The sequence below is a fragment of the Felis catus genome, chromosome D4, assembly GCF_018350175.1.
Source record: "Felis catus isolate Fca126 chromosome D4, F.catus_Fca126_mat1.0, whole genome shotgun sequence".
NCBI lineage: Eukaryota > Metazoa > Chordata > Mammalia > Carnivora > Felidae > Felis > Felis catus.
The window spans coordinates 86,051,763-86,062,426 of NC_058380.1; the positions used below are offsets into that span (position 1 = coordinate 86,051,763).

The 10,664-nt window shown below is 56.2% G+C and overlaps 1 protein-coding gene across 1 annotated transcript in view; it reads right to left on the minus strand.

The window, feature by feature from the left end:
• The window catches only part of NIBAN2 (niban apoptosis regulator 2), a 53,565-nt gene extending 43,620 nt beyond the window's left edge, over positions 1–9,945 (minus strand). The window contains exon 1 of the mRNA XM_006939496.5: positions 9,714–9,945. Within this exon, the coding sequence (XP_006939558.1) occupies positions 9,714–9,768 (55 nt within the window). The 5' untranslated portion in view covers positions 9,769–9,945. The remainder of the gene's footprint in view (positions 1–9,713) is intronic.
• Positions 9,946–10,664: the final 719 nt, after the last annotated feature.

Consider the following 10,664-nt stretch of genomic DNA (forward strand, 5'->3'; position numbering starts at 1 on the left):
AAGGCCACAGGGCTCCTGGTGGCAGAAGCCAGCTGCCTCCCAGTCAAGACCAGACATGCTGCCTCTTGAGCTGGGCTGACCAAGTGGTTTAAACCAACACGCACTTTGGAAAACATAAAGATCCTCTATCTTTGTAACGGAAACAACATCACATCCAGCTTGATGGAAACTTCGGGGCTGGCACGAGTCCCATGAGATCGGGGCTCATGTCACTGCTTCATCCCCACCACCGGGCTCGGGTCCCACATAAGACAGCTTCCAGAGAGGACTCTTCCTTCCAGAGCAAGATGGCATCAGGCAATAAATATCACACCTTCCCCTTCAACGCAGCCATGGCCTACAGGCTCCAAGAGGTCAGAGCTAGAAGGGCACTATTGTCCTAGTGACCCATTACATGGATAGGCAAAGCGAGGCCAGAGGGGAAGAAGGACCTGCCAGAGGTCACCTGGCAGCAGCACTGAGGCCCTCACCTCCCAGTCTGCACCCGTAAATAGCTGCTAGCAGGTAGGGGGGATGAAAGGCAGGTGGAGCACAACAGCGTGAGAAGTTTCCTGCCCAAGGGACTCTTCTAGAAGATTCTGGCTTAACAAACTTGGCTGGACACAAACAGCTCTGTTCAGCATGAGGCATGAGGAGGCTGGACAGCTGTTACAGTTGGCTTGGCCACAGATCAGTGGGTGGGAAAGCGGGCTTCACACTTTGCAAACCACAATGGATTCTTCCTCTGCCCCTTCTGGGAGCCCAGTTACCCACTGGAGCCCACACCCTGCACTTTGGATCACACCGCGAGGAGGGACAGTCCTGGCCAATGTCCTACCGTGGACCATTCACACAGTAATGACTAATACCAACAGGATCCAATGCTTTCTTAAACACAAAGAGTTCTACCCATGTTACCCCATCGATCCCTCACAACCTCGCAGGTCTGGGCTCTGGTTGAACCCACTTCACAGATAAGGAACCTGCAGCCCAACGAAGGGAAGACACCTGACAAATGACAGGGTAGTTCGGACAGGATCTCAAAACCAGGTCCCTTAGAATCCAGGCCCAGCCCTTTCCCCACTGCCCTTGGAAGGCAAGAAGGTTCTCCTACTCAGAGCTGCCTAGGAAGGGCGTGAGTTTCACGTCATTGGAAGAACAGGAACAGAGACTGCAGGCCTTGAGGAAACAACCCACAGGATCCATCAACCCCACAGGGCTGACGAGAACAGCTGTCCCCAGCCTTGCACATCGCCATCGCAGAGGACTGGTTACTCCAACTCCCCCAGATGCACTGTCCCCTGATGTGCCCCACTCCCATCTCACTGGTCTAGACCATCCCTCACCCTGGGCTCTCCTCCTCTCACCAACCTTCCTAACCCTCCCCAGGACTTTCGGGACAAAGTCCCCTCCCCTCCAAGGCCGGCCCCTTGGTTCCCCCAACTTCACCTCAACCCCCCCACCCACTAGGCCAGCCCCTCTCACACCTTCCCACAGAGGACCTGCCCCTCTAAGAACACGCCTCGCTCGCCCTGCAGAGGGGCGGCCAGCCGGGAAATGCATGTGGGCCAGAGCCAGGGAGAAGCATGTGTCACCGTGTCCTTGTGCCTGGTACAGTGCCTGGCACACAGTAGGTGCTCAGTAACTGCCGACTGAAAGAATAAAAGAAAGAATGACCAAGGGCACCTGGGTGGCTCAATCAGTTAAGCATCCAACTTCAGCTCAGGTCATAATCTCATGGTTCATGGGTTCGAGCCCTGCGTCGGGCTCTGTGCTGACAGCTCAAAGCCTGGAGCCTGCTTTGGATTCTGTGTCTCCCTCTCTCTCTGCCCCTCCCCTGCTCGCACTCTCTCTCTTTCTGTCTCTCAAAAATAAAATAACATTTAAAAAAAAAATTTTTTTTTAAAGGAAAGTACGACCAAGTGCATCTGGGGCCAGAGCTCACCACACCTCTGTGGGGTCTCAGAGGCACACAGGTTAGCAGGACAAGGCTTGAGAGCCGCAAGGCTAGTCCTGGACACATGTGCCCGGGCAAGGGGGCGTGTTCCCATCTTTCTGTCTGTCTATCCTCCATGCCCGGCCCAACGTCAGGCAGCGAGGACAGTGCTGTTGAATGATGTTGAATGATTCTGCTATGTTGCCACAGCCTCTGCCTCACCATCCTCCAAGGTGTCCAAGGTCACAGGATGGTGCTCCTCATGCCAACTTCCTGGGGACACACACAGGGGGTAAGGGTGCCTAGGGCCACAGGACCAACCTGGCACATATCCCTCCACGAAGTGCCCCTTATCACAGTTACCATTCATTATGTCCTCACCGCCCCCCCCCCCCCGGCCCTGTGCTGCACCATCCAGGGGCCATCACTCTTGCCCTCACACCCTAAGAAGACAGCACTCTCATCCACTTTCACACAGGACACTGAGGCTCAAAGAGGGTGACTGACTTGCCCCGAAAACACCAGTCCCTCCAGTGGCAAAGCTGGGCCTCAAACCCGAGCAGTCTGACCGCAAAGCCTTGCCTGGAACCTCTCGACTCCCTGCTTCCTGCAACTTACCATCCACTCTGCCGCTGGGCAGGTCCCTTTACTTCCATAGCCCACAGGTAATGCACCTCTAATGGACAGTTCCCAGGGGGTGGAACCAGGTGCCCAGCAGAGGTGGGCACCGCCTGTTCTTCCAGTTTTAAATCTGTGAGATCAGAAGATTGCATGCATGAGCCTTTCTGTGACTCAGGCCCTAAAATTCTACCAGGAGAGGGGCGTGGCTCCATTCCACCCTTGAGGGTTTTAAAGTTAGGTATCTGCCTTCCTCTTTCCTTCAAACTCTGCCCAGCACTATGTAGAGAAAACCCTTCTTCCTCAGGCCGGGAAGTGAACGGGGGCGGGGCAGAGGGTAAGGAAAAATTGGCTCAGGAATTTCTGCAACCGCAGGGTGATGCCTGATGCCTGCCTTGCAAGGAGACCCAGGGTGAGTGAGTCATGAGCTATGCCTGCAGAGGAGGAGGAGGAGGCCACGCGGAGGAGAACAGGACTGGTCAGAGAGTGACTTGAGTCCCAGACTGAGTAATGTCGGGAGGGATCTATTTGTGCAACCCACGGGAGCCTCTGACACATGCTACTCTGTTCCTCTCCCAGGCCCCCTACCCCCACCGCCTGCCTCTCTTTGTGGCCTTTTCCACGTTGCCTTCCGGCCCAGTCTGGGCACCAGGAACTGTCTAGTCACTGTGCGACACGGTTTTTTTTGTTTGTTTGTTTGTTTTAATTTTTTTTTTCAATGTTTATTTATTTTTGGGACAGAGAGAGACAGAGCATGAACGGGGGAGAGGCAGAGAGAGAGGGAGACACAGAATCGGAAACAGGCTCCAGGCTCTGAGCCATCAGCCCAGAGCCCGACGCGGGGCTCGAACTCGCAGACCGCGAGATCGTGACCTGGCTGAAGTCGGACGCTTAACCGACTGCGCCACCCAGGCGCCCCTGCAACACGGTTTTAACAGCTAAGGCCTTAGACTCCGGAGTCGGGACCTTGCCGCTGCCTTGCTCTGCCCCACCTGTAAAATGTTGGGATAGAGCACAGAGGGTAAGGATTCAATTGAAATAATACAGGTAAAGGAAGGCCTGGCACGTAGCAAATGCTCACTTAAATGATGCCTAATCTTACAGGTACCCAGGTATCATTCAGAGCCTGATATGGCCACTCCCTGCTCTATCAGCCACCATTGTCAGGCAGAAGACATATCAGTGGAGTCTGCATGGGCCACAGGCTGGCCGGCGAAGCCCTCAAAAGCCAATGTCATTAGTCCACGTCCCCAGCTCCCAGCTCCCCTCGGAGCCTACTCCCCCTGGAAAGATGCTCAGAGGTATTGGGGGCTCCGAGAAAGGAACCTCCCTCAAAATGCCCAGATGGGTGGAAGCAGGCTGGGGGAGAGTAGGTCAAGAGGTGAATCTGTCTTCAGCAGGGAAGCTGACCAGTGCAGGAAAGGAAACAAACACAGTGACTCAGTTTGCCCCTGAAAACCAACGTCTAGTCACAGTGGAGCAGGGCAATATCCGGCATTAGGGGTGAGGCTAAGAAAACATCTGTTTGGATGGCCTCGGGAGGACCACTATAGCCTTTGGGAATGCTTCCAGGGAGGTTCTAAAGACCAGGGAGGGATGGTTATTATAAACCCTTTAGTGAGAAGCAAGATACAAATTGAGTCACGGTCTCAGCAAGGTAGAACAATAAACACAGAAGAGAAATACTGCTAACGAATGGGGTGCTGATGGCCGGATGGCAGCGAGTGATTCCCAGCCTCGTCTCTAAACTTCATTCTTCGGGCGGTGGGGAGGGAAGGCCACGGCCCAGTTTGGGTTTAGAAAGGTCTCTTTGGCCATATGTATGGAAAGGATGGAGGGGTGAGGCCAGAGCTCAGGCCTGGACAATGGGAAAGGAACCGAGTCGAAGCTGGATGGAGGGGCAGGGCAGGGTCAATGCCAACAAAAGGCTCGTTATGTAAGTCTGACACGAGAGCAGAGCAGAATCCCCAGACGCTTCACCCCCAGGGGCTGGGGGTGAAGACCTTGGCTCTGGGCAGCGGCCCAGGCAGGGCTGGGCACTGCTTCCGGCCGGCCTGGTCTCTCTGCAAAGCCCAGGGCAGCAACTAGGAAGCCACGCGCCTGGGTGAGGGGATGGCCGAAAGGGGACACCTTCCTCCCTTCGCTCCGGGGACCTACCGCCATTTCCCAAATGTGAAGAGGTAGGTTTGTAAAATCAATGTGGAAAAAGGCATTATCTGTTTTGGCTCAATAAATACACGAGATTCCGTTTTTCTCATATCTGACTCTCAAAAAGGGTAATAACACTCCAAACAGAGGTACTTGGTACTGATGGGAGGAATTCCAAGTGTGTACAGGCTTTTCAGAGGCTACGTGTTCATACATGAAAATGTGACCCCGGAGTTCCCTCTCCGACACGGGAACCTGGCTCAGCACGTGTGCAAGGTTTGGGCAGCACCATGAATTCTCACAAAACACTGGACACAACCCAAATGTCCACTGATGAGGGGACGGGTAAAAAAATGGCACCCCGCACAGAAGGAAATCCACCCATGGAAGAACGAGGCCGACTCGTGTTCTGATGTGGAAAGATGTTCACGATACAGCGAGCGAAAAAAGTCAAACCATAGAGGGATATACTTGGACCTCTTCTTTTTTTTTTTTTCAAGGGGGGGGGAGGGGCAGAGAGACAGAGGGAGAGGGAGAGGATCCCAAGCAGGCTCCGTGTTCTCAGCACAGAGCCCCACGGAGGACTCGATCTCACGAACCCTGAGATCACGACCTGAGCCAAAATCAAGAGTCAGACGCTTAACAGACTGAGCCATCCAGACGCCCCAATTGGACCTCTTCTTATAAACAGAGCTAAATGCATGTGTACACACAGATGTATGTTTAGACACAGGAACACCCCAAACTCCAGCGGTTTCTCCCGAGGAGGGAGAGTGAAGGGAGGGCAGAGGGAGGGAGTGCCCATTTTCTCACTTTGCACCCCTAAATCGTTATGCGTGCATTACTTGTGCAACCAGCCAGCCTGCGGTGCGGTCCCTCCCATTAAGGGGTACGGGGTTTCTCTCCGGGGTGATTCTCAACTTGACTGTGGCAATGGTTGCACAATTCTGTGAATATACACACACACACTACACCATTGAACTGTACGCTTAAGTGGGGGAATTGTCTGGCAGGTGAATTATGTTTCAATAAAGCGGCTATTTAAAAAAGATTTAGCAAAGGGAAAGGTGAGCTTGGCAGAAGGGAGACGCACAGGGACTGGCAAACTCCCTCAGCAGCCCTTTCGGGTAATAAATCTCAGGGCAGTTTATGTGTGTGTCGGGAGGCGGTTTGGGGCGGGAGGGAGGTTCCCTTGGCTCCCACAATTTCATCGCGGCCAAAAGAATTTCCCGAGGGGCTGAGTCCTTCAAGGCTGTTCTAGAAGCAGAACGACCCCCTAGGCACTGGCAGGATTCCTGCCAAGGGCACAGCACCCGCCCCTCCTTGTACATCCTGAGTAACAGGAAGCTCCCTCCGGCACTTACTTGATCTAAGTTTGCATGGCAAAGAACCACCTACATGGACCACCGAGACACTTCCATGCTCGCATCCCAGTCGGGTCCTCTGGGCCAGATAGAAGGTGTGGGTTGGCCTAATCCCTCACCTCTCCATGTCCTAGCTCCTTCCTAGTCGTAAGGGGGCCTCATCACTGCCCTCAGGGCTCACTCCAGATAGCCTACATCCATCTCACACATTTGCCAATGCACAAGGAACACGGAATTCAAGGTTTCTAAAAACCTGGTGGATTCTTGCATCCAAAGAACAGTATCCCTCCTGATGCCCGGGACTGAACAAATCTCAGAGAAACAGGATCTAAACCACAGCTACAATTGCCCCCTTCAAACTCCAGACACCTGGCCACTCTCCTCACCCACTGGAAAGAAAGAATCTATAACAGAGAGTAAGTGACAATTCTCAATAATAATAGTAATTGTTCGCTGAGCACTTGCTATCTCCCAAAGCACTGGGCTGCATTCTTTTTTTTTTTTTTTTTTTAATGTTTACTTACTTACTTTTGAGAGACAGAGTGGGCTCCAGCAAGCAGGGAGGAGCAGAGAGAGGAGAGAGAATCCCAAGCAGGCTCCTAACTGTCATCTCAGAGCCTGACACAGGGCTCGATCTCACAAACCGTGAGATCATGATCCGAGCCGAAATCAAGAGTCAAATGCTTAACCGACTGAGCCACCCAGGCGCCCCTGGGCTGAGTTTCTTACCAGCATTATCTCATTAAATCCTTGCAACAGTGCCCAGCAGGAAACTACTATTATAATATCCCAGTCTACAGATTAAAAAATTGAGATTAACACGGGGCGCCTGGGTGGCTCAGTCGGTTGAGCGTCCGACTTCAGCTCAGGTCACGATCTCGCGGTCCGTGAGTTCGAGCCCCGCGTCGGGCTCTGGGCTGATGGCTCGGAGCCTGGAGCCTACTTCCGATTCTGTGTCTCCCTCTCTCTCTGCCCCTCCCCCGTTCATGCTCTGTCTCTCTCTGTCCCAAAAATAAATAAACGTAAAAAAAAAAAAAATTAAAAAAAAAATTGAGATTAACATGCTGGCCCAAGTTCACATCAGCTAATATAATGTGGAGTCAGTGTTGGGACCCTGAGCTGGCCCAAATCTGGAGGAGATTTATGGAGAAAATTTGGGACCGTTAGGCTCTCAGAGTCAGAAGGGACTTCAGCCATCGGGTAGCCCACAGCCATCAGTTCACAGCCAGGGAAACTGAGACCCAGAGGAAGTGAGTGACTGTCTGAGGTTACCCAGTCCTCCTGGCTCCCAGGCCAGGGCTCTTTCCTGTACACAAGCTCCCTCATGAAAGTAGGAGGGAACCATCCTGCCACCAACCCCACAGAGTTGCTAGTTGAGAACAAGCCCCTGCTTGCCAGCGGCTTTGAAATCCCAGGATGAAAGGTGCCGCAGCAGCAAAATGGCACCATGGACAGGAGGGTGCCTGACCTCTGCCAGGACCTGCAGGCTGGCATTCACCTGCTCACCTGCTCAGGGTGGGCACAAAACTGCAGGAGCCACTGGCCAAGCCTCAGGACCCTAACAGGCCTCGGAGCTCAAAGGACGGTGGGAAGGGATGTTCCAAATGCAAATGCAAAGGGGTGGCCCCAGGTAGGGAGGGCTCTGGAATTTTAATTGTCAGGCATGAACGTGCTCACTGCTCCTTGGGTGTGGTGAGGAGGATGCATGGATCACTGGAGGTGGCAAAGGCCAGCCTTCATCCTCTCCAAAAGGAATTTCTAGGGTGGCCTGCTTCCTTGGGAGGGGGCTAGAGGCTTTTGCCTGCTTCCAACCTCCCAACCCCCCACTTTAGGTGCTCCCTCAGGTGAGCCTGGACCAGGAATTTGAGGCATTTGAAGAGGGTTATTAATAGCACTGAAGTGTTGAGAAGACAGGGGCCAGCAGGCTGAGTGGGCACAACCCTCTTCCCGTCGGCCTAGTATCCACAAAACAAACCCAACCCTGTCCAGGAGAGGACACTTCACCTTTTGTGGTTGCGGTCTCCACCCGTGTAAAACGGAGGGGTGGGGGGCGCTGGCAGTTTTCAGCCCAGGAGGTAGGAAGGAGGGGGAGAGCAAGAGAAAAACCCCACCGAAGAAGGAGCAGGCACACCCCACCCAGGCCGGTGAGGGGCCCCAACGGGAGGTCGTGAATGGATGGACTGTTACAGAGCCCCAAGAGGCAGCCACCGACAGGGAGGGGACAGGAAGACTCCGCCCCAGGCTTTCCTCCTCCCAGAGGCCAGGCCTGTCCTATAAGGAGGCTTTTCCAGGACTTAACCCCCTGCTGGTCTGAGGCTGGAGAGGGTCTGACTCATTTCTACCTCACCCTCACCCCTGCATCCGGGCCCAGGCCTGGCACAAAGGGGGAACTCAGGCAGCAGGCCCAGCACCACAGTCACTGGACAACCCTTCCCCAGCACCTTCTTTGCTCTCAACTGTGGGGTTCTGGAGACACAGAGTTAAGGGACACCTGGTCCCTCTACTCAAGGGGTACAAGCAGGCCGACAGCTGCCGAAACTCTACAGGACTGTGGGACACATCAAGATAAATGGAGGTGGACACAGTGTTCTGGGCTCACTGGACAGGGAATGGCAAAGCCAACAAGAGGAGCAGACTCCCCCTTCCAGAGGCTGCACCCATGCCCGCACCCCATATGGTCCAGCACCCCGTGCACTGGTGCTTCCTCTGTGCCAGGCCCTGTGCTAAGCAAGCCACATAAATTAGGCCACTTGAGTCTCTCAACAACTCACTAATAAGAAATTATTCACCCCGTTTCAGAGAGGAGAAAACTGAGGTGCCAGTCCATTAGGAGACTTCCCTAAGAACTAACGGCTGGGAAACAGATGCTGGGATTCCACCCAGGCAGCCTCACCCAGGGCGGGAGAGGTGAGCCACAAAACTGAGTTTCCCAGGCACTCTGAGATTCTCACTCTCTCTCTCCATTCTCCCGGGGAAGGAGGAGGAGGAACCCAGGACCCTGCTGCAGTCCTAGGGCTTCCCCCAGGAAGCCTGGGGTCAGCTGCCCTTCTAAGAAGTGGCCACGGTGCAGTGACAGGCTGGGAGCAGGGCTGACTGCAGAAGGGGGCTGAGGAGGCTGGGCTGCGGCCTTGACCAGCCTCCCCCTCCCCCCCACCGGACACGCCTGCCAGCAAGAGCACCCTGCTTGATTGAGCCTGAGTCAAAGGGCAAGGGTCTGACCTAGCCCTTCTGGGCACCCGATCTTTCCCTAGCCCTACTCCCCAGGCGCAGTCCAGGCATTGATGGGCCTGTCCCTAGAAGCCTCAGCCACGTGTACTAGGGCTGGAACCGGGACAGTGAGGAAGATTCGGGACACGCTGGCCGAGTGGGCCACAGCTCCATCAGGGTAGTATGTTGGGGGATTTGAAGCGACCGGCTCGGAGGGGGTTCCAGTAGAGGGTGGGGGGCGCCTTCCCTCGGAAGGGGGAAGGGCGAGCTCATAAGGGGGCAGGAAGAGGCGCCCAACTGTGGAGGGAACAAGCTCAGGCGCAGGACTTGGTCCCCAGCCACTCCCGCCATGTCCGGGGCCTGACTCTCAGGAGACCCCAGCCCCGGCGCGGCCGGCCGACTGGGGTGAGAGCTGGAGCTCCCCTCTGGACCCCCAGCGCGCTGCGCCGCGCGGGACTCACCTGTGATGTGCTGGCGCCGGGCGTCGTCCAGGTGCGTGGACAGCACGTCCCCCATGGCGAGGAAGAGCCGCGGCCCGATCCGCCCGCCACCCGTCGCTGCTCGCGCTGCTCAGGCGGACGCCGCTGGCGCCATGGAGCCCGGCCCGTCCCGCTCCCGCCGCCCCTGGCTGCGGCCTCCGCTCTGCCCGCGCTCCAGCCCCGGCCGCGTCCGTCCCGCCGGCCGCCTCCGCCCCGCGCCCCAGCCCGCGGCGCAGCAGCCCCGCCGCGCCCCGCCCCGCCCGGCCCCGCCCCGGAGCCGGGCCCCGCCCCCGCCGTGGCCGCCGGCTGGAGGGCGGGACTGGGGGAGGGGGGGAGAGACCCGGGACGCCGGGTCTTGGGAGAGACCCGGGACAAAGACTAGTAAGGAGAGAGGGAGAGCGAGGAGAGACGCTCTGAGGGGCGCACCGGGCCCAGACCGAACCGAAGAAAGAGATGGGGCTGGTGGGGGCATCTGAAAGAACGAGGAGTGCCCTGGGGGGCTCCAGCCTGGGGTCACCTCCTCCCCTATCCGCGCGGGAAGAGAATCACGCCGAGGAGGTCGTGGGGGAACTGGTAGCGGACGCCTAAGCCGAAGTGCGGGAACTCGGCGTTCGCACCCCCCTCGGCCCGCCCCCAGCCCTGCCCGCCACCTCCCGCTCTCAGGAAGTTCCTGGCCTTGATCCGACCTGTCCCAGAAGGTGTGCCCGCCTGCCTTGCACAATAGTGCGGGGAAAGGGGAGGTGGCAGGGAGGGCTGGAGCCCCAAAGGCACCCCCGGTGCCGGTGCCAGGCGGACATTCCTCAGGCTCAGCATATGGGTGTTTCACTCTCGGGAGGTAGCTTGTGGGACAGGGCAGGTCAGGAATAGAGAAAACAATAGAACTTTCCAGTTTGTAAAAGATTCAGCCCCACAGACCTGCATGGTCTGTGGGTG